Source organism: Bufo gargarizans, chromosome 11 (assembly GCF_014858855.1).
Source record: "Bufo gargarizans isolate SCDJY-AF-19 chromosome 11, ASM1485885v1, whole genome shotgun sequence".
Taxonomy (NCBI): domain Eukaryota; kingdom Metazoa; phylum Chordata; class Amphibia; order Anura; family Bufonidae; genus Bufo; species Bufo gargarizans.
The window spans coordinates 64,807,918-64,833,036 of record NC_058090.1 but is presented as its reverse complement, the minus strand read 5'-3'; the positions used below and the strand labels follow the sequence as shown (position 1 = coordinate 64,833,036).

The 25,119-nt window shown below is 43.7% G+C and overlaps 1 protein-coding gene across 1 annotated transcript in view; it reads left to right on the top strand.

Annotated features, from left to right (window-relative positions):
* AKAP6 (A-kinase anchoring protein 6) overlaps positions 1 to 25,119 on the top strand; it is a 378,396-nt gene that overhangs the window by 158,262 nt on the left and 195,015 nt on the right. Inside the window, exons 8-9 of the mRNA XM_044271267.1 lie at positions 8,416 to 8,555; positions 11,102 to 11,222. Coding sequence (XP_044127202.1) covers positions 8,416 to 8,555; positions 11,102 to 11,222 — 261 coding nt within the window. The remainder of the gene's footprint in view (positions 1 to 8,415; positions 8,556 to 11,101; positions 11,223 to 25,119) is intronic.

Genomic DNA, 25,119 nt, shown 5'->3' with positions numbered 1-25,119 from the left:
AGTAGCTCAGAGATGTAGGGAGGGGACAGGTTGTGGACAGCCTTGTATGTATTTTATAAAATTATGAACTGAATTCGCTGGGCAATGGGGAGCCAGTGAAGGGATTGGCAGAGGGGAGAGGCAGAGGAGTAACAGGCTGAGAGGTGTATTTGTCGGGCAGCAGAGTTGAGGATAGATTGGAGGGGTGTGAGAGTGCTAGATGGAAAGCCACAGAGGAGAATGCTGCATTATCTAGGCGGGAGATGATGAGGTCATGTACAAGCATTTTCACAGATTCAAAGTTGAGGAAAGCACAGATGCGGGAGATGTTTTGGAGTTGGAGGCGGCAGGTGGTGGAAAGGGCTTGGATATGTGGTCGGAATGAGAGGGCAGAATCCAAGGTCCAAGGTCGACAGCATCAAAGGCAGAGGACAGGTCAAGGAGAAGGAGGACAAAGTAATGTTTTATGGTTTTGGCTGTTAGTAGGTCATTGGTGACTTTGGTAAGGGCAGTCTCAGTCGAGCGGTGGGGTGGTGGGGTCGGAAGCCAAATTGTAGGCGGGCAAAGAGGTAGCAGGAGGAGAGCTAAGAGGACAGTTTAGAATGAACATGTTTTTCAAGTAGCTTTGAGGCATACGGAAGAAGTGATATGGGGCGATAACTGGACAAAGAAGATGGGTCAAGTGAAGGCTTTTTAAGGATGGGTGTAATAGTAACATGTTTAAAAGCAGAGGGGAAGACACCAGAGGTCAGTAATAGGTTGAAGAGATGAGTTAGGGCTGGGATAAACATTGTGGTGAGGTTAGGAATGAGGTGTGATTGGATTGGGTCAAGTGTACAGGTGGTGAGATGTGATCTGGAGAGTAGAGTGGAGAGTTTTTCTTCTGAAATGGTGGAGAAGCGGGTTTTGGGGGAAGAGGACTAAGCAGTTGTGCAGAGGGTCTGTGGGGACTGTGCTCTGAAGCTTTCTCTAATGTTGACGATCTTTTCTTTGAAGTATGCGGCAAAGTCCTCAGCTGAGATGAAAGGAGAGGAGAGGGTGGGGGCATTGGGGGACGGAGAAGGAAGTTAAAAGTGTTAAAAAGTTCCTTAGGGCTGTGGGCCAGTGAAGATATGACAGATGAGAAGTAGGCCTGTTTTGCATAAGCGAGTGAGGCTTTGAATATGAGGAGGGATTGCTTGTATGCGGTGAATTGATCTTTAGAATTGGATTTCTTTCATCGCCGCTCAGCAGCCCTGGAAGCTTGTCTGAGTTTTTTGGTCAGGTTGGTGTGCCAGGGTTGTCTGTTGATTTTTCGGGTTTTGTTGTGTGTGAGGGGGGCAACAGTGTCCAGAGCTGTACTTATTATGGTGTTATATAGGGTGGTGGTAGCATCTGTGTCTTGGAGTGAACAAATAGTAGAGAGTGGCAGAAGAGAGTCAGAAAGCAAGAGAAAGTTGAGATGTTTAAGGTTCCTGTGGGGGTGTGCTAGTGTGTGGACCAGGGGAGCTGCAGAAGAGACCAATGAAGAGAAGGTGAGTAGGTTGTTGTCAGATAGGGGGAGATGGGTATTAGAAAGGTTGGATAGGGAGCAGAGGCAGGTAAATATAAGATCCAGAGTGTGACCATCTCTGTGGGTGGGAGCGGAAGACCACTGTGAGAGGCCGAAGGAGGAAGAGAGAGATCGGAGTTTAGAGGCGGCTGAGTGGCAGGTGTCAATAGGAATGGTGAAGTCACCCTTCATGATAGTGAGGATGTCGGCAGAAAGAAAGTGTAGTAGCCAGGTGTTAAAGTGGTCAAGAAAGATGGTGGCTGGGCCTGGAGAGAGGTAAATGACAGCTACTTGAAGGTTGGAGGGAGAGTAGATGCCAACAGTGGGTACTTCAAATGAAGTGAGCGTAATGGAGGGTGGCAGTGGAATTGGGCTGTAGGAGCAGGTGTGTGAGTGAAATGAAATCCACTATATGAGAGTGCGGCAGGGGAGGAGGTGTCAGAGGGAGTCAGCCAAGTTTCTGTGAGACCCAGAAAGGAAAGATCATGAGAATGAGAAGATCATGAATGTAGGACAGTTTGTTACAGACAGAGTGTGCATTCCATAATGCTCCTGGCAAGAGGAACCAAAGTAGCAGGGGGTCAGAGGAATAATTATTAGGTTTAAGAGGTTGCAGAAATTTTTAGACTGAGATTTGTACTGGGACATACGTGGGGATTTGCTGAGGGGGGCCTGAATTTGGAGAGATATCACCAGCATTAAGGAGAAGCAGAAAAAGTGTTAGTTGGTGAGAATAAGAGAGGGCAGGAGGTATCTGTGTGTGCTTGGGAAGTTAGTGTTTTACGTTGCAAACAGGTTTGTGCAAGCAGTCAGATTAGAAGGTAAGATGGAGGGAGAGATGAATAGTTCTTTTCTGGGTGAATGAATGTGGGGGTATTTCAGGAAGAGTAAGATGAAAAAGATAAATATTGTTTGCATTAACTATTTCTGTAATTACCTGTGGTCCCCTTCCGGTCCAATTCTGGTATAATTCGGTATGTGCACTTAAAGAGTTACACTTGAAATATGTTACATTGATAAGACCAAGGCCTGAAAAGACCTAAGGACTTAGATTTATACCACTCAGTGTTCAATGAGGTGTGACCTAGAGGGCGACATTTGGCCTAATCAAGGGAGGACCAGATACAGGGGTGAAATAGTTAATGTAAACAAATACTTCATAAATCCAGCAGTGAAGCAGACATTAAAAGTTCAATGTGGACATACCAGGGAATGAGAATGAAAGCTGGGTGCAGCAGTTAGCTTTACATAATACATATACACACCACACATCCAATTCTTCTTATGATCCATCCTGACTACTTGGTATAGAAATGCAGACACCAATAAAACATATGAATTATTATAAGGCATGCAAATATTAGCTTTTTACTTAAAACCACCTCACCCCCCACACTTGAAATATTGGTGAAATAAGTGACACAAATCCTTATCCTAAAACTTTACACCAGTTTTGATGAATCTCCACCATTGGATCACTTACATTTAAAACTCTAAATGATGTCCATACACAAACTTATCACTCAGTTTTTCTTATAAAGGTTTGCTCACCAGACCGATAACATCCACCATGTTAATGTCCTCTATGCCCATAGTCCTCTCCACTTCTGCATCCTCTACTTGCATGTTCACTGCATTCAAACTCCACTGTAATGGATCCTCAATGCCTACAGGTCCACACTGCATAGTATGGGAAATGATGGACAAAAAAAAAAGGGGGTTGGGGGAGACTGTGTGGAATCTGGTTAAAAACGGTCTCCCAGCTATTTCATTTAAACTTACAGACAGCATCTTGTAAGTAGGCAGGTAGAATAGCAGCTCTTAGTACCTGACCAGTTGTTGTCAGTATAGGTATAGTAACCAAAACATCCAAATTCCAAAACCTTAAAAACTCTAAACTACAAAGAAAAAAAGAAAAAATATTTTTTGTTTGATCCTGCTCAGTGGCTGTTTTTTTTGTATGTGTTTTTATTCTTTTGGTACTGTTTAGATGGTTTCATTTTTTTGTCTTTTTTTTCATTTGAGGGGCTTTTTTTTGCCTCAAATTAGTAAGGTGGACCATCAGTTGGGAAGTTAGTAGGTTAAAAAGATAGGAAAGGTCCTGTTCACATTGGTGCCTTAATTTGCTTCTATAATGCTCTGTTAAAGTTGCTGACAAGTAAAGTGCATGAGAAGACCCAAGCTATAAATCAGATACAGAAGAACCAATAAAATAGAAAAGTACATACCAGGGGTTTCTTATGCAGCCTTACATCTCCTCATTTACTTCTTGGAACAGCATATATATATTTTTCTATAGCTGGGTTGCCTATTTTCCTTTAGTGACCAGTGTATGTATAGTGTCCTTACCTGTATGCTGTGCCTGCTTTATGCAGTATTATCCCCATGTCTGCTCAGAGTTTGTCCCTCACATGAATTTTGTTCTTCTATTGTATGTGGATTTCTCTCTTTTTTTCTTATTTTTTTAATCAATATATACTTTTTAATATTATTCAGTAAAGGTTATACTTTTAAGTCCTCCTTGGCGCTTTTTTTTTGTTCTGGGGTATAACACTTTTTTGTCTTCTGATTCATCTACAGTACAGACCAAAAGTTTGGACACACCTTCTCATTCAAAGAGTTTTCTTTATTTTCATGACTATGAAAATTGTAGATTCACACTGAAGGCATCAAAACTAGGAATTAACACATGTGGAATTATATACATAACAAAAAAGTGTGAAACAACTGAAAATATGTCATATTCTAGGTTCTTCAAAGTAGCCACCTTTTGCTTTGATTACTGCTTTGCACACTCTTGGCATTCTCTTGATGAGCTTCAAGAGGTAGTCACCTGAAATGGTCTTCCAACAGTCTTGAAGGAGTTCCCAGAGATGCTTAGCACTTGTTGGCCCTTTTGCCTTCACTCTGCGGTCCAGCTCACCCCAAACCATCTCGATTAGGTTCAGGTCCGGTGACTGTGGAGGCCAGGTCATCTGGCGCAGCACCCCATCACTCTCCTTCATGGTCAAATAGCCCTTACACAGCCTGGAGGTGTGTTTGGGGTCATTGTCCTGTTGAAAAATAAATGATGGTTCAACTAAACGCAAACCGGATGGAATTGCATGCCGCTGCAAGATGCTGTGGTAGCCATGCTGGTTCAGTATGCCTTCAATTTTGAATAAATCCCCAACAATGTCTCCAGCAAAGCACCCCCACACCATCACACCTCCTCCTCCATGCTTCACGGTGGGAACCAGGCATGTAGAGTCCATCCGTTCACCTTTTCTGCGTCGCACAAAGACACGGTGGTTGGAACCAAAGATCTCAAATTTGGACTCATCAGACCAAAGCACAGATTTCCACTGGTCTAATGTCCATTCCTTGTGTTCTTTAGCCCAAACAAGTCTCTTCTGCTTGTTGCCTGTCCTTAGCAGTGGTTTCCTAGCAGATATTCTACCATGAAGGCCTGATTCACACAGTCTCCTCTCAACAGTTGTTTTAGAGATGTGTCTGCTGCTAGAACTCTGTGTGGCATTGACCTGGTCTCTAATCTGAGCTGCTGTTAACCTGCGATTTCTGAGGCTGGTGACTCGGATGAACTTATCCTCCGCAGCAGAGGTGACTCTTGGTCTTCCTTTCCTGGGGCGGTCCGCATATGAGCCAGTTTCTTTGTAGCGCTTGGTGGTTTTTGTGACTGCACTTGGGGACACTTTCAAAGTTTTCCATATTTTTCGGACTGACTGACCTTCATTTTTTAAAGTAATGATGGCCACTCGTTTTTCTTTACTTAGCTGCTTTTTTCTTGCCATAATACAAATTCTAACAGTCTATTCAGTAGGACTATCAGCTGTGTATCCACCTGACTTCTCCACAATGCAACTGATGGTCCCAACCTCATTTATAAGGCAATAAATACCACTTATTAAACCTGACAGGGCACACATGTGAAGTGAAAACCATTTCAGGTGAATACCTCTTGAAGCTCATCAAAAGAATGCCAAGAGTGTGCAAAGCAGTAATCAAAGCAAAAGGTGGCTACTTTGAAGAACCTAGAATATGACATATTTTCAGTTGTTTCACACTTTTTTGTTATGTATATAATTCCACATGTGTTAATTCATAGTTTTGATGCCTTTAGTGTAAATCTACAATTTTCATAGTCATGAAAATAAAGAAAACTCTTTGAATGAGAAGGTGTGTCCAAACCTTTGGTCTGTACTGTATATCTTAGAGTGTGCCCCACTATTAGGTCTATTGTTTGATAGGCTCATAGATTTTAGGATTTGCACAACAGGTCAATTTCCACAACTAAATAAAACAAGCAAAGAGCATATGAAATTTGTTCCATCTCATTTGCTTTGCTGGTACAAAATCTGTGCAGAAAAAATGCATGTAATCTGCATTGTGTGCAGCCACCCTTAGGCTTCTTTCACACGGGCATCGTGTGTGAGGGCCAAATAGGATGCGGGTGTGTCGTGGGAAAATCGTACGAGTAGAGTGAGTATTGTATGCGATTTTGTTGCGTTATTCCGTTTTTTCTGCGCAAGTGCAAAGCATTTTGAACGCACGTGAGAAAAAACTGAAAGTGGTACCCAGGCCCAAACCCAGACTTCTTCACTGAAGTTCGGGTTTGGGTTAGGTATTCTGTACATTTTAATATTTTACCTTATAACATGGTTATAAGGGAAAATAATATGATTCTTAATACAGAATGCTAAGTAAATTAGGGATGAAGGGGTTAAAAAAATTAATACAATTAAACTCACCTCATCCACTTGTTCGCGCTGCCCGGCTCGTCTTTTTTTTTCTTCTTTGATGACCTGAGAGGAAAAGGACCTTTGGTGACGTCACTGCGTTCATCACATGGTCCGTCACATGGTCAATTACCATTGTGATGGACCATGTGATAAGCGCTGTGACATCACCAAAGGTCCTTTTCATCCCAGGTCATCAAAGAAGAAGAAAGGAGACAGCGCGAACAAGTGGATGAGGTGAGTTGAATTATTTATTTTTTATTTTTTTTAACCCCTCCATCCCTAATTTACTTAGCATTCTGTATTAAGAATGCTTAACCCCTCCATCCCTAATTTACTTAGCATTCTGTATTAAGAATGCTATTATTTTCCCTTATAACCATGTTATAAGGGAAAATAATAATGATCGGGTGCCCATCCCGATCGTCACCTAGAAACCATGCGTGAAAATCGCACCTCATCCACACTTGCTAGCGGATGCTTGCAATTTTCACGCAGCCGCATTCACTTCTATGGGGCCTACACAATATAGAAACTAACAGATTGAACATAACCCTGTTCAGGGGATTTATAGTAGAATGTTGTCATTTGAATAGGATTCACAGAAGCACCACTTTTCTAAAACATAACCTAAATGTTAAAAGTCAATACACCCTTTTAATCATAGAAAAGAATAATAATCGAAAAGAAAAACAAAACCTGATTTCAAGTTGCTATTCCAATGCCTAATGCTTGCAGGAAGGTAGGCAGATATCTATTAGGCCTTGGATGGGGGCAATATCCCTAGTGCTGCCACCCTGCCTCCTAATAGCCCTGGGATGACCCTAGCACAGGAAGGATTCCAACAATGTGGAATATATAGCCCTATATTTGGACCTGGACTAAGATAAGTACCAAAAATAACAAACACATACAAAATCCCAAGTGCGGTGACAGAAACCACCCTATACAGTTAGTGGAAATAAATAAACAATATAGAGACATTAGAAAAAAGTGGCAATAGAAGTGTCCTATATCGTCTCTAAGCATTTCATCATCAATATGCCCTAAACTGACATGCATTTATATGGTAATGTCAGGACCGGTGAAAAGTTGGGAAAAATTTATTTTTTCTTTGCATCACCATATTCTGATCTATAACTTTTTTATATCTGAATTTATGGAACTGTGTGGGGGCTTATTTTTGGGGTGTGTATGACTTTTGCAACACTTTTTATGTATTTGATTTGGGAGGTGAAACGGCAAAACAAAGCTGAATCGGTCATTTAGTTTTTTTTCCGTTATGCCGTTCACCATACAGGATAACTATTCTTATATTTCAATAGTATAAGTGTTTTGGGATGTGGCAATGCTAATGATGATCTTTTTTTTTTATAAACTTTTTTTATGGGAAAAGCGGAGTAATTTAAATATTTATATTTTTCATTTTTTTCCCTTTTCTCCATTTATTTTAATCACCCCTAGGGGACTTTAAAATGTGATAATCCAATTTATTATGCCATAAACTGCAATGATTTTACATTGTAGCCTATGAGAGATTCAATATGTTTCTATGGAGTCCTGCTACTTCAAAAGGCCAGAAGCTGCTATATCACCAATAAGCTCCCTTGACCTTGGCTTGTAGGAGCTGTTCTGTCCCCAAGAGAGAAAAGACCACTCAGATGCTGTGATTGCAATTGACCAAAGTATCTGAGAAGGTAAATCCATGATCGGCATTATCACCGATCACGAACAATGCCTCTGGATGTCTGCTATATAAAACAGCAGGCAGCCGAGGGCTATGGCACCCGCTCAGCTCTTTAGTGGGCGCTATCTTTAAAGATGAGACATCTGGTGAGCAAACTTCCATAAGAAAAACTGAGCAATAAGTCTGTGTATGGACACTGCTATTTGAGCTCTGAGGCAAATAATATTTTATATAACTGTGTTGCTGACTAGACTAACTACAGCAGACATCATTGCAGCTCTGTTATGTGTGTGTGCCCCCTGTTTAATTTATTTTTATTTTTATGTGCATTACAACTTCTGGCCACCGAGTGGCACTGTTGGGACCATTGTGTTTGACAGTTACTTGCAGCGTCTATGTGATTTATTTTTAATTGTTATTGTTGCAAGGACAGGCTGAATACTGTTTGTTAGCAACCTATGACTTATCTGTTCACTCCACAGGTAAATGAACCTCTCAGTCCCTTACAAGTTCAGAGAGATGCAGTAACCAAGATGTCACTACAGCTGAACAGCACAGAGTATACTGAGACCAGCCATAATTTTGATCCACCTCCACCGAAAAGTAGCATGAGATGTGACAGGTGAGGGCATCTCTCTCACTGCAGAATCATCAAATAACTACTTACCTTATGAAACATTTTATATTTGATTAGGGGTTCTCTGGGATTTTTATATTTTATATATCAGCAGGGGCCCAACTTCTAGCACCCCGGCAATCAGCTTCTCTGCATTAGCTGGTGCTGGTATTACACAACTCCCATTCCCAGTGTTGCAGAACTTGATCCCTTTGCCATACAGAGCTATATATGGTAGCAGTCTGACATCCTACATTTCAATATGGTTATTAAACCAACCTTCCAGTCAGAAGCTCAAAAATAATATGTATAGTAACAGTCAAAAGTTTTTGGACACACGTTTTTATTCTATTTCTTTTTTTTTTACTTTTTATTTTCTAGATTGTAGATTCATATTGAAGACATGAAAACGATGGAACACATATGGAATTGAGTAGCAAACAAAAAAAAACTGTTAAACAAACCAGAATGTGTTATATTTCAGATTCTTTAAAGAAGCCCCCTTTTGTTTTGATGAGATGATCACTTGAAATGGTTTTCAATTATCATGTATAACTTATCAAGAGTTAATCTGTGGAATTTCCTGCCTTCATAATGTGTTTGGGATCATCATTTGTGGTTTGGAGAGGTAGGATCGGTACATAATTCCATACAGTGTTTAGCCCTATTCTGCAGCTGTTATAATCCATATTATGGCAAGAACCATTACTTTAAGATGTAGTCAGTTAATACGGAATTTTTCGAGAACTTTGAAGGAATCCTCAAGTGCAGTCATGAAAACCATCAAACATTATTATAAAATTGGCTCTCAAGAGGACCGCCGCAGGAAAGGAAGACAAAGAGTTACCTACATAAACGCTTTACAGAGACACATCTCACCATCAACTGTTCAGAGGTGACTGCAAGAATCAGGTCTCTGTGGTCAAATTGCTCCAAATGAGAAACAAGAATAAGAATACAATTATTTGGGCCAAAACACAAGGAATATTTATTAGAACATTAGAAATCTGTACTTTGGTCTAATGAGTCAAAATCTGAGATTTTGGTTTCCAACCTCTTTGTGAGATGCAGAAAAGATGAGAAGATGTTTTATTTCATGTGTGGTTCCCACTGACAATGTGAAGGTGAGGGGATGCTTTGCAGGTGACACTGTTGGCGATTTATTCAAAATTCAAGACACACTTAACCAGCATGGCAAACCACAGCATTCTGCAGCAACATGCCATCCCATCTGGATTGCAATTATTGGGACCAGCCTTTGTTCTTCGACAGGACAATGACCCGAAAAACACCTCCAGGCTATGTAAGTGCCATTTGTCCAAGAAGGAGAGTGATGGAGTGCTGCGTCAGATGACATTGTCTCTGCGATCACCGGACCTTAATCTAATTGAGATGGTTTGGGATGAGTTTGACTGCAGATTGAAGGAAAAGCAGCCAACAAGTGCTCAGCACCTCTGTGAACTCCTTCAAGATTGTTGGAAAACCATTCCAGTTGACTACCTCATGAAGCTGATTGAGAGAATACCAAGAGTGTGCAAAGCTATCATCAAAGTAAAAGGGGACTACTATGTGGAATACAAAATATAAAATATATTCTGGTTGGATTACCGCTTTTATATCTTCTACTTAATTCCATATGTGTTTCCTCATTGTTTTCAAGTCTTCAAAATTAATCTACAGTGTAGGACAAAATGGAATTAAAAGGTGTGGTGTGCCTGTCATTTGACTGGTACTGTAAGTCAATACCTTCAGGGAATGATTACTTGCTATTTCTTTTCTCAGATCCTGCTCCTTGATTATTTTTTTTAGCGGAGCTCTGTTAGGGCAGAGCTGAGATCTCTGACTACAGTTTAACTATGCTGCCTAGTCTGTGATAGTCTGAGACACATGCCCTGTCTCATCACTGGTTCAGGCTGCAGCAGCCATGAGACCTTAAACCTAATTGACTGCTATGGGCATCTGTCAAGTAGTCATTACAATAAGTAGGACATAGAGTGTGCATCTAGTGGGCATTCCATGCATGGGGTACAGAAAATGAAAACACCATTGTCTGGGATTTCATTTTTCTTTTTATGACTTTTTTTCCCCAGCAGCTCATATGTACCACAACCCAAAAACATAAATTAATCTAAGTAAAAATATATTTTATTAAGAAAGAAAGCAGTAAATGTATTGGTAAATGCAGGTTAGATATTTAAGATGATTCAATGGGTAGGTGGTCATTTAATAAAATACATTTCCCTAGAACATAAGTTATGACACACTAAGAGGCTGTATTGGTAATCTTGACCTGTATGTTTTGTTAACTCAAAACTATTTATGGTGGTTGCCCCTTCAAGGGAATCTTTTTCACAATGAAAGCTTGGGCATATGCCATGGCCCACTTGGTTTGAGGGGCATATGATGTCAAGCCTAATGGTGGTCAGGGAGCCCACTGTGGCTCTGTAGTTCAAGCATCTACAATCCAGTATATATGTGTTCACTGTAACATTAACAGTAATTCGCTAATTAAATTGATTACTCACGGAAGCTTGTTATGTTTTTCTCTGCAGTGTCCATGACTTGGAGGGAGACTGCCAGGAGGTCTGGGACTGGCTGCTTGACATGGAGGCTACTGTACAGAACAGTCTTGGATTATTGGTGTCTGAAGAGCAACATCTACAGATGTGCAAGGTTGTTAATTAATATACTAGCAATGTAGCGTGCATACCACCCAACTTTTAAAAATCACAAAAAGGGACAATACTAGCAGCACGCAGAGTCAGGCCTCTTTCACATGGTCAGTATTTGGTCAGTATTTTTACATTAGTATTTGTGAGCCAAAACCAGGAGTGGGTCCAAAACACAGAAGAGGCACAAATATTTCTATTATACCTTTTCTCTGTAGGTTCCACTCCTGGTTTTGGCTTACAAATACTGACCAAATACTCATTCAAAATACTGATCACATGCTGACCGTGGGAAATAGACCTTAAATGGTAAAGTAGGGAGCTCCCTGCTTCACCAGTGCAATCAACTGTCTCTGCATCCTAAGACTGCTGACAGATAACCCAAGACAGCTCTGTTCCCCTGCTTGACATTATTCAGCTGCATTACTAACATTTCATGTATACTGTATATTGTCACAATTGTACGGTATACTGCTTTTGGGCCAAGTGCCTGATTGGCTCACTAGTCCCAGTGCAAAAGCGCAGCTTGCCCCCCCAGCACAACTTCTCCGCACAGTTGCCAGCTGCAGCACATCTGTATCCTTTTAGCAGTGTTTCTGGGTCTTTTAAGTGACCCATTATTGCAGCACTAGCAGCCAGTTATTACAATGAAGTTATAGCTTCTCTGATTGGATTTGTCCACTTCACATTAATGAGCATCTAAGGTGTTTGTTAGTGGGAAAGGGCTTTCACATCACATTGTGTTTTTTGTGCTATTCTATGCATACACTTGCTCTCTGGTGTCAACTAGTGCACGAACATCCAACTTTAATCTACTCAGGTTAGAGGCGCTGATATGGGCCTTATATTAGTTACTGACTATCCCTCCATCACCACCTCTACTCTAAGTATTGGTAGTGGTGGAGTATAGTTTCTTGTACAGCTCAGCAGTCTCTTCCATATAGACATGTGATATGATACCACTGTAAGCCTTGCAGCGACAACTTTTCTTCCTTGACTCTGTGCTCACCTACTGCTACTTTTGTCTTTAAAAGGTTAGTGATCTTTCTAAATGTGGGGGGTGTTCCGCACAGTAAATTTCCTTCCCCTGTCTCAAACACTCCATTGTCTCAAATGTATGATACTTTGGATGCCAAATATCAAAGCAATTCATAAAAGTGATTAAACAAATGCTCGGTGTGGTGAGGGGGCCTGTGATCCCTGTCACAACTAGGATTGCTACAACCCCTATAGTTACACCACGGATTTGGGTTCATCATTTAAGTAATTTTAAGATGCTAAACACATGCAGAATAATGACCAGTATGTTACATGCATAGTTTGTCCTGGAAGCGTCCATGCCCTGATTTTTGACTCCAGGTTTACAGTTATTGCACACCCCTGGGCAGGGGCGGACTGGGAACTTAAAGTGGCCCCAGAAACCTAAAGGTAGTCACATGTTGTAGGCAAGTTCAAATTGACAGAAAGTGCGTCAACACAAGTAGGCAGGGACAACACAAGTAGCATAGCCAGCAATACTGTAATTGAGCACAAAATACCGCTTCTGCAGAACCAAGTATCACAGTACAGCACAAAGTACCACCACCCTTACTGCAATATTTAATTGTTTTAATGTTCTGAGGACGGTGATACAGTTAAATTCAGGGGGGCACCTGCGGCTGCCGACCAGGTGCATAAAATCCTGATGCTCCTACCTTAATTAACGTTGAGAGCATCAGATCAGTATGTACCTGTCCAGGCAGCAGCCGTGAGAAGGACTCAGCATTGGCCCAGGGGGCTGCCTCTGGGCTCTCAGAAGAGTCATATCTCACAAGTAGTTATATTTCAGTAAGGATGCCTCAGACTGCATAAAACATAGAGTAGTTCACTGTAAAATGCAAGAAACATTGCTGTGCCACACTGCTGGCACACAAATGTAGGCATATTTTAGAAGTAACAGCTGTGTAGGGAAATCTCAGAACTAGCAATATCTCAGTGGTGCACCTGTATTAGCTATTCAGTAATTTCTTAGCAGGGATACCTAACGAGCAATAGCATTTGAGACTTTCTGACAGGCCATGAAGCAGGTACAGTAGGTGACAACCTTGCAGAATACCTTTGGAGAACCAGAATAACATTTTTTCGAGTGGCCATTAAGGTATAAATAGTGACAAGCTCATTACAACCACGCTAATGAGTTTTATCAATAAATATTGTTTTTCCAGACGCAGGCCTCCCAACTTTGTAAACGAACAAAGAGGGACATATTTTGCGGTGCACTTCGCGTGCAACAGCACATTTTTTCCTTGCTAGGCCACGCCTCTAACTCCGCCCACAACTATATACCTAATCCACCCAGTCCCCTTAATGCCCCCACATAGTAATTATTCCCCCTTCATGCTGTCATGCACAGTATTTATGCCTACATTGTGTCTTCACAGAATTATGCCCAGCTATGTGCCCCCAGTAATATGTCTAGCTGTGCCCCCAGTAATATGCCCACATTGTGCCCCAGTAATATGCCCACATTGTGCCCCCCAGTAATATATGCCCACATTGTGCCCCCCAGTAATATGCCCAGATATTTGCCCCAGTAATATGCCTTGTTATGTGCCCCCAGCAATATGCCCAGCTCTGCCCCCAGTAATATGCCCACATTTTGCCCCCCAGTAATATGCCCAGCTATGTGCCCCCAGTAATATGCCTAGTTATGTTCCCCCAGTAATATGCCTGCATTGTGCCCCACAGTAATATGCCCGCATTGTACCCCTCACAGAAGGTAAAAAAACAAACACCACATACTTACCTTCTTCCTGGCAGCAGCAGGACATCGGCTACTCTAATCTGTAAAGGAGGCGGAGCCGAGGCTGACTGCCGACTGGCCCTCCCCATGCACAGACCAGAGGTGTGGAAAGCTGGCAGGGAGGAGGGATGATGAAGCAGGGAGCCGATGTTGGCTCTCTGCTTCATCATGATACAGTCAAGTGTCTCTTCTTCCTATGGACGCAGGGACAGCTTCCAGAAAGCGGGAAATGCCTCCCCATACTGGGACAGCCACTGTAATCCACCTTTTTTTAAATTGGGTCTGGAATGAGTGGCAGGCCACAGGCAGGATCTCTGCAGCCCGACACATTTAACAACATGGGCACTGGAAAAATCTCACACATTACACTGCAATCTACTTCAGCTCCTGGCTGAAGTAGATTTCAGTTCTGGTGGATGGGTGGCCCGAGATGCACCAGAATTTTTAAGAGGGTTGTGCCTAATTGTGGTGCATCACACGCCAGCGTGCATTAGCCCTAACATTGATCTCAGTCTGTCCTTGGGAGGCCATTCATGACTATGTCGACTCCTGTTTACATGCAGCAATCATCACAACTAGACCTGTTTTAGGACACATTTTTATCACACCAGATCCATTTTAATAATGATCGCTAATTTTAGCTATGTGCGGTTTTAAAAAATTCTATTCAGCTACCTCGCCAAAATTTGACAAGAAAATTCGACTTGTTACGAATTACTTTGTAACAAATTTAATTCCATTGTATTGAGCGGGGGCAATGATGAGGAATGGTGATCACGCCGCCCCACATCATTTAACCCCTCAGATGCCACGTTTAACGCTGATTGCGGCATATGAGAGTCACATTCAATCCCCCATCTCTATCTATGGCATTTTAAAGAGGTTGTCCGGTCCCAAAATCTATTTTTTTTTATGTACTCCTAACACCCCTCACTATATATATATATATATATATATATATATATGCCCCCAATGCCTGTTTTTTATGTCTGTGCTTTCTTTCCCCCTGCCTCGGCATCAGACCATCCACGCAGATCTTTTTACATTCCTAGATTCCAGGTTTGTTGAATAGGAATCTTTATTGACAAAGCCTGGCTGCACTGCACAGTGAGTCACAGGCTGGCCCTGCCTCCACTGTTCAGTCTGCAGGAGCTCTGCCCACTACACATACATGAATCCTGCTAGTTTATTTATCACTCAGTGTCTAAATCCCATCACTAACCATCTCCAGAGTTCTTGAATAAGCAAGCACATTCAATCACATCTGTATCTAATCCTATCATGTACGATACAGTCTGGTGAGCTATGTATCTAATCCTATCCTGTGTGATACAGCCTGCTGAACTGTGTATCTAATCCTATCATGTACAATACAGCCTCCTGAGCTGTGTATCTAATCCTACATTGTATCATACTGCCTGCTGAGCTGTCTATCTAAAACTTTATGTACAAGTAGTGGCCCCCCAATTGTACAACCTTCACAGTAGTTTTGTACAGATGTGTGCCCCCTCACAGTACTTATGCCCACATTGTTCCCTCTCACATTAGTTATGCCCGCATTGTGCCCTCTCACAGTAGTTATGCCCACAATGTGCCCCCTTCACAGTAGTTATGCCCTATCTGTGCCCCTTGCATAGTTGTAATTGCCCTCTTTGTGCCCCCTTCACAGTAATAATCCCCATTGTTCCCCCTTCACATAATGATGGATCATGTGATGGACCATGTGATGAGCACAGTGACGTCACCACAGGTCATACACATCAAAGAAGAAGAAAGAACAGAAGTCGGGCTGCGCAATCAAGTGGATTAAGGTGAGTTAAATTTTATTTATTTTTTTCAACCCCTCCAGCCCTAAGCATTCTGCATTAAGAATGCTATTATTTTCCCTTATAACCATGTTATAAGGGAAAATAATAATGATTGGGTCCCTATCCCGATCGTCTCCTAGCAACCATGTGTGAAAAATCACGGACGCTTGCGATTTTCACGCAGCCCCATTCACTTCTATAGGGCCTGCATTGCGTGAAAAACACACAAAATAAAGCATGCTGAGATTTTTACGCAACACACGAGTAATGCGTGAAAATTACCGCTCATGTGCACAGCCCCATAGAAATGAGTGGGTTCGTATTCAGTGCGGGTGCAATGCGTTCACCTCATGCAATGCACCCATATGGAAATTTCGACCGTGTGAAAGAGGCCTAAGTGTCACGGATGGTGTACAAGAAACAAGACAAAGCAACATGCATATATGACTCACTGGATCCAAAGCTAAGGAACCAAAGGGAGACCCCTGCACAAGACCTGAGACTTTCCCTGGCTGCTCAGCCTATGCAAAGATCCCAGAGGTGGATGGTTGCATATCCACGTACCTCGACTATATAACCCCTGAACACCCTACAATAGTGAGGGGACACGACCACCGGCTCCTTACACCAGACACGGAGGGAGTCAGGGTCACCTGGGATCCAGCAAACAGAAAATAACAGATAAATGTTCAGCACTTAACTTTGTAGCAGACTGGAAAACAAGATCAGCATGCACACACACTCCAGGAAGTAGTATAAGCCGCCCAGTAATGCATTATGGGGCGGAATTTAAAGGGATGCAATCAGTCCAACTACATGACAGCTGAGAGAGGCTAACGAGATGAGGAACTGAACATCACAACAAAGAAACTCAAGGAGGAGGTTCTGAAAGGCTTCTGTCAGAGCTTCTCAGCTGTCTGGTTGTGACAGTACCCCTCCCTCTATGAGTGGACTCCGGACACTCAGAGCCCACCTTCTCAGGATGGGACCTATGGAAAGCCCTGATGAGACGAGAGGCCTTAATGTCCGTCACTGGGACCCACATCCTCTCCTCAGGACCATAACCCTCCCAATGAACAAGGTACTGGAGAGAACCGCGGACAAGCCGAGAATCCACAATCCTAGAGACCTGAAATTCAAGATTCTCATCAACCATAATCGGAGGAGGAGGCAAAGGCGAGGGAACAATGGGTTGAACATAAGGTTTCAATAAGGACTTATGAAAAACATTATGGATCTTCCAAGTCTGAGGAAGATCAAGACGGTAGGCAACAGGATTGATGACAGACAGGATTTTGTAAGGCCCAATAAACCTAGGACCCAACTTCCAGGAGGGAACCTTCAATTTGATATTCTTGGTAGACAACCACACCAGATCACCAACATTCAGGTCCGGACCAAGCACACGTCTCTTATCTGCCACACGCTTATATCTCTCACTCATGCTCTTTAGATTATCCTGAATCTTTTGCCAAATAGATGACAAAGACGAGGAGAATCTGTCCTCATCAGGTAAACCAGAAGACCCCTCTCTGTGGATGAAACCCATATGCACCAAAAAATGGTGACTTATCAGAGGACTCCTGACGACGGTTATTTAAAGCAAACTCAGCAAGGGACAAAAAAGAACACCAATCCTCTTGATTCTCCGCCACAAAACAGCGCAGATATGTCTCCAGATTCTGATTGACGCGCTCTGTCTGGCCATTCGACTGCGGGTGGAAAGCAGAAGAGAATGACAACCGAACCCCCAAGCGAGAACAGAAAGCCTTCCAGAATCTGGAAACAAACTGCCTGCCCCTATCAGAGACTATGTCTGAAGGAATACCGTGCAATTTGACAATGTGATCAATAAAAGCCTGCGCCAGCGTCTTAGCATTGGGCAAACCAGGAAAAGGGATGAAATGCACCATTTTGCTAAAACGGTCCACCACCACCAGAATCACAGTCTTCCCTGAGGAACGAGGCAGGTCCGTTATGAAGTCCATGGACAGATGTGTCCAAGGACGGGAAGGAATGGGTAAGGGAAGGAGAGGACCTGATGGCCGTGAATGAGGGACTTTGGCACAAGCACAAGTCTCGCAGGCTGCCACAAAACCCTCAACCGACTTACGAAGCGCAGGCCACCAGAATCTCCGAGCGATGAGATCCAGTGTGGCTCTTGCCCCCGGGTGCCCAGCAAGGACCGTATCGTGGTGTTCCTTAAAAATCTTGTGTCTTAAAGCGATAGGCACAAACAACCTCCCAGGAGGACAAAGATCAGGAGCCTCTGACTGGGCTGCCTGCACCTCTGCCTCCAATTCAGAAAAAAGAGCAGAGACCACCACACCTTCAAAATTCCCACCTCCTGGAAAACAACGTGACAGGGCATCTGCCTTCACATTCTTAACTCCAGGGCGGAACGTGACAACAAAATTAAACCTAGAAAAGAACAAAGACCATCTGGCCTTTCTCGGGTTCAGACGCTTGGCTGACTCCAAGTAGGCCAGATTTTTATGGTCAGTAAATACGGTAATAGGGTGTCTGGCTCCCTCTAGCCAATGGCGCCATTCCTCAAAAGCCAACTTGATGGCCAACAATTCCCTATCTCCCACATCGTAATTTCTCTCTGCGGAGGAGGGTTTTTTCAAGAAAAAGGCACACGGTCGCCATTTGGCAGGAGAGGAACCCTGAGACAAGACCGCCCCCACACCCACCTCAGAAGCATCAACCTCAACTATGAAGGGTAAAGAAATATCAGGTTGCACCAAGATGGGAGTGGAAGCAAAACTCTCCTTGATATTAGAAAAAGCCTTAAGCGCCTCTACTGACCAAGAAGAAAAATCTACCCCCTTTCTGGTCATATCAGTGAGTGGTTTAACAATAGAGGAATAATTCAAAATAAACTTCCTGTAATAATTGGCAAAGCCCAAAAAACGCATCAGTGCCTTCTGATTCTCAGGAAGCTCCCACTCAAGCACAGCGCGGACCTTCTCGGGGTCCATGCGAAAACCAGAAGCGGAGAGAAGAAACCCCAGAAATTGAATTTCTGGAACCGCAAACACACATTTTTCCAGTTTCGCATATAATTTATTCTCCCGCAGGATGAGCAAGACCTGACGTAAATGTTCCTTATGAGTTTTGAAATCAGGAGAAAAAATCTAAATGTCATCCAAATACACTAATACAAATTTTCCCATCAAATGATAAAAAATGCTGTTCACGAAATGCTGAAAAACGGCTGGGACATTCATCAAACCAAAAGGCATAACCAAATTCTCAAAATGGCCCTCAGGGGTATTGAAGGCCGTCTTCCATTCGTCTCCTTCTCTGACCCTGACCAGGTTGTATGCCCCTCTTAGATCTAATTTGGAAAAGACTTTAGCCCCAACAACCTGGTTAAACAGGTCCGGGATCAGAGGAAGCGGATAAGGGTCACGAATAGTGATATTGTTCAGCTCCCTGAAATCCAGACAAGGTCTTAAAGAACCATCTTTTTTCTTAACAAAGAAAAAACCAGCGGCAACAGGTGACTTCGAGGGTCGTATGTGTCCTTTTCTCAGACTCTCAGAGATATAAGCACGCATAGCGATCCTCTCAGGTTGGGAAAGATTGTATAAATGAGATTTAGGCAGTTTGCCGCCTGGGATGAGATTAATAGGGCAATCGTACTCCCTGTGCGGGGGCAAATCCTGAACTCCACTCTCAGAGAAGACATCCGAAAATTCTGAGAGAAAAGATGGTACAGTCTTAGTAGCAACCTCAGAAACAGATGTCGTGAGGCAATTCTCTCTGCAAAAGTCACTCCAACCATTTATTTGCCTCGCTTGCCAATCAATGGTGGGGTTATGTTTAGTGAGCCAGGGTAGCCCCAACACTAGAGGAGTAGGTAATCCGCTAAGGATGAAACATGACACATCCTCAACATGAGCATCACTCACAATTAAACGAATATTGTGAACTATGCCCTTTAATGATTTCTGAGAAAGTGGAGCGGAATCAATAGCAAAAACAGGAATATCCTTTCCCAAAGTGCGCACCTGGAAACCATGAGTTATTGCAAATTGATTATCAATGAGATTGACAGCTGCTCCACTATCCACAAAAATCTCACAAAAAATGTTCTTGCTCTCTATGCCACCCTAGCCGGCAGGACAAAACAGGAACTACAAGCAAACGGAAAACCTTCAATCTCCGCCTCAACCCTGCCAATAGTAACAGACGGAACATTTTTAAAAGATTTTTTCCTGTTTGTTTCTTTATTACTCCCAGAAAACTGCCTGAATCTCCTAGAAGGACAAACATTTGCCAAATGATTTATACCTCCACAACCAAAACAAACCCTCCCATGCGAGCTGAATCTTCTATTGTCAGAAGCAATCAACCCCAGCTGCATGGGCTCCTGCTCAGCAGGGGCTGACAGCGACCGAGACCCCTACGCACAGAATGAGACCGCTGCACTGTCCTGGGACTGAGTATGACAGGAAGGGGACATCTCTCCTCTCTCTCTAAGACGCCTGTCAATACGAACGGCCTGAGACATAGCAGAGTCCAAAGAAATAGGCCTCTCATGAAAGGCAAATGCATCTTCAATCCCTCTGAAAGACCATGGCAAAATTGACTTCGGAGTGCAGCATCATTCCAACCAGTATCAGCTGCCCATCTCCGAAATTCTGAGCAGTATATTTCTGCGGATTGTTTACCCTGGCATAATAGACGTAGTCTAGACTCAGCCAGAGCAATATGATCTGGATCATCATATATCTGACCCAGGGCTAAAAAGAATTCATCCACTGAACGGAGAGGCCGTGCCCCCTCCGGCAGCGAAAAGGCCCACGACTGAGCGTTACCCCTGAGCAGCGATATAATGATCCCCACCCTCCGTTCCTCATCACCAGAGGAATGGGGAAGAAGGCGAAAATGGAGTTTGCAAGCCTCTCTAAAACGCACAAAATTCTCACTACCCCCGGAGAACGTATCCGGGAGCGAGATCTTAGGCTCAGAACAAACTCCATGAATGCAAGCTGAACCTCCAATGAAAGACCCTGGAAGCGTTCAGCCAAAAGTGAAACCGGATCCATGCTTGAGACGGTTTTGGTGGCTTATAATGTCACGGACGGTGTACAGGAAACAAGACAAAGCAACATGCATATATGACTCACTGGATCCAAAGCTAAGGAACCAAAGGGAGACCCCTGCACAAGACCTGAGACTTTCCCTGGCTGCTCAGCCTATGCAAAGATCCCAGAGGTGGATGGTTGCATATCCACGTACCTCGACTATATAACCCCTGAACACCCTACAATAGTGAGGGGACACGACCACCGGCTCCCTACACCAGACACGGAGGGAGTCAGGGTCACCTGGGATCCAGCAAACAGAAAATAACAGATAAATGTTCAGCACTTAACTTTGTAGCAGACTGGAAAACAAGATCAGCATGCACACACACTCCAGGAAGTAGTATAAGCCGCCCAGTAATGCATTATGGGGCGGAATTTAAAGGGATGCAATCAGTCCAACTACATGACAGCTGAGAGAGGCTAACGAGATGAGGAACTGAACATCACAACAAAGAAACTCAAGGAGGAGGTTCTGAAAGGCTTCTGTCAGAGCTTCTCAGCTGTCTGGTTGTGACACTAAGTTTGTTTACGTTACTGATTCATTTGCCCTTCCTCTTATCCGTCAGAACAATAACCCACGAAAAACAGATCCTGTCTGTGGAGCATACGCCTTCACTCGGTCAGCATTTGCTCAATAATCCAGCAGTATTGCTAATGCCAAAAAAAACTGGAGTGGATCTAAAACAGATGACAGGTGAATGGAATATTTGCATGTCTTCTGTGTTTTTTACCCACTCCTGCTTTTGGCTACCAAATCATAAGCCAATTCTGATGGGACCATACAGGCCTTACAGCTGCTGCACAGACAGGATCCATTGTGCGTCTAATTTTTCCTTCATTCTAACAGATCAGAAGAGAGGTCAAATGAATGATGATGGCTGAAAGCCAAAATAGTGGATCAGTCATGAAGTGGGGCGGGTGGGAAAAGCATGAGAAGTCCACAGAGTGGACCTACTGTATGACATCGTGGTGAGGTGGAAGCAGCATGAGGAGACCACAGAATGGCCCAATGACAGGCTCTGCAGGTGGAAACAGTATGAGGAGGCCACCGAGTGGCACAATGACACAGTCTAGAGTTGGCAACATCAGGAGAAGGCCACTGAGTGGCACAATGACAGAGTCAGATTTTTTTTCCCCCTTTTATATAGGTATATAAATTAATAGCACACACACACACATTGAAAAACTAATTTAGAGATCAATCGGATAATGTCATAAACTCAAAACACCCTCCGAATTACCTCCTACGCCTGGCTAGCCTGTAAGATCTCACGGAATGACAGCAGTCCAGTCAAGCTTCTTGTCAATCGTCTTTATTGAACCACAGGGTAAGGGTGAAGGTATCTTGCTCAACGCGTTTCGGGGTATGCGAAAAACCCCTTCATCAGGAGCATAACGCTATGTCAGTAGCTTGAGAAAGACCGCAATAAGCGGTTGAAACATCGCTACTACTGACATTGGGTGAATAAACCGCACGGGTTTTTTACATCCTTGGTGTGCTGCTGGCCTTCCTTCATTTATATATATATATTGTAATATGGGGGAAGATCGCTCCAATAAACCAGGTGCATGAGCCAGCCCAGGGTTAAAGAAAACAGATGTTTATTTTTCAAAACAAAAATAGGTACAGCTTCCAGCAGCCAAGGTCCAAATAAACCCAACTTAAAGTCCGCTTAGTTCAGAACAACATAATCAATAGAACAGTCCGTTCAAAATAAAGGTATTTTTACCCTGGGTTCTTTTTAGTCCTTGGTAGATTCCAGTCGGCTTTGTTGCCAAACTTTCCACATGTCCTCAGTTTCCAGCTCTGTTCACAGCCAGCCACAGCAGTGTGTCCACCACACCACACACTCCACCCTCCTTCACTCACTTCCTTTTCCTCTTATCAGGAGAGTGAGTTAACCCTGTGGGTACCGGATCCTAGGTAGTGCTTTCTTAAAGGCACCATAACCCAAATATTGGTGATACATATCTGTCACTGAGGACCCAACCTTGGCGTCCTTTACAATATATATATATATATATATATATATATATATATATGTTTTCATTCGAGGGATAGTGGCGCCCCCCAAAGGGGTAGAAAATATCTTTTGCTCTATCCCCTCAGAGTATGGAGTTGGCAGCATCAGGAGAAGGCCACTGAGTGGCACAATAACAGAGTCTGGAGGTGGCAGCAGTATGAGGAGGCCACTGAGTGGCAAAATTATAGAGTCTGGAGGTGGCGGTAGCAGCAGCATCAGAAGAAAGCCACCGAGTGGCACAGTGACAGAGTCTGGGGGTGGCGGCAGCATCAGGAGAAGGCCACCGAGTGGCACAATGACAGAGTCTGGAGGTGGTGGCAGCAGCAGCATCAGGAGGATACCACAAAGTAGCAAGGTGACATAGTGTGGATATGGCAGCAGCAACAGGATACCACAGAGTGACAAGGTGACAGTGTGGATATGGCAGCAGCAGCATCAGGATGCCACAGAGTGGCAAGGTGACATAGTGTAGAGATGGCAGCAGCAGGAGACTGCAGAGTGGCAAGGTGACATAGTGTGGATATGGCAGCAGCAGCATCAGGATACCACAGAGTGTGAAGGTGACATAGTGTGGAGATCACAAAGAGACCCAGTGACAGAGTGGGACCGTGGGTGGCAATACCAGTACCCGCTGACGAAGATGGGTGAAAGAAGGAGCACTTGGTATCAGATGTGTGGCATCAGGCGGGTGGCAGCATCAGAGTAGTAGCCGAGACAGGTAGCCAGAAGAAATCGGTCTCTTTTTTCAAGGTTTCGGTGAGGTGGCATGGATGATCTAATCAGATGCATCAGACATTGGTGGGTAGAAATCTTGGCTGATCCATGTCTGATACACTTGACAAAGGTCAGTCTCTCGACATTTACAGTAACTAAAACACCCGCTCTAAAGCCACACTACTGGCCGGGCAGGACAGCTTTTCCATGGCAAACTCTGCTAGTTGCGGCCACAAATCCAGTTTGGCTGCCCAGTAGTCCAGTGGATCTTCAATGTGGGTTGGCAGGGTGCTGTCCAAGTATGCCACAACCTGCTGGTTCAGGTCCTGCTCCAGTTCTGCTGCTGCTGGTGAGTAGTTTCTTCTCTATGCGGGTGAAGAAAGCTACTCATTTGCGACTGTAGACTCAGGCTGCTGCTGATGGAGCTGGTACTGCTCCTGCCACCCCACCACTCCCCAGTAGCCATGGCAGTGGGATGTAAGTGCAGAGACCGCCCCCGATCAGACCTGTGAGAGGATACACGATGGCGCAGATAGGCAGCAGCCAACTGTATGAAATCAAAAGAGAAAGAATACCGAGATAAAAGCCGCACATCTAAAAAAGTATCACATTTATTGGAGACAACAGACACAACAAAGATTGGATTAAAAACATTGTATACAATGAATCTGGGCCATGTAAATAAATCATATAACATGCCCTACCTGACTCACCACAAATCTGTAAGCAAACCCCCACACATACAGATGAACAAAAGAATATAATGCATGTAATCCATCAACAATGAAATTAGTGGAAAACTGAATACTTATCATTAAAGATGACAAAGTGGAGGTATGCGTGGTGGTCAGGAAACAAGCCCAACGCGTATCGCCAGACTCTGCTGGCTTCCTCAGGGGTGCCTGTTTCTGAATGCCACAATGAATCCTTATATACACATATAACAATCACTAATAATGTTCAGAACATCACCTGTGCTGAGGCGGCAGAGGAGGAGGGGGAGTTGGGGAGGGAAAAGGGGGAGGGCATAGATCCAGCAACCCTCCGTACATGTGGCCAGAGAAACAGGAGGGAGGGATACAGAGGGAGGAGAGAGGAGGGAGCTCTGTATGTCACATGAGTGCTGCAAATAAACGGCAGCCATGGTTCGCCGGCGACAACCTAAAAAGTGGCCGGGAGTGATGCGCATCTATGTGCGCCACCGAACCAGCGCGTCCTGCGTTCCAACACCCGGAAACAGCAGGTTCATAGGCAACAAACTGCGTGTCAAAGACCGGAAGTACTCCAGAATAGATGAAATCAATACCAGCGCACATAGAGAGGGGGGCTCTAGCGGACATAGCGGCATAACAGAATGAAAAGAAGAAATAGTTATTAGAAGGACAAGAGAAATCAGGTTATTTATCAAAATCGAGTATATTCATAACTAGATATGCAGCAGTGGACCGCGACATCATTGGTACCCCTGATT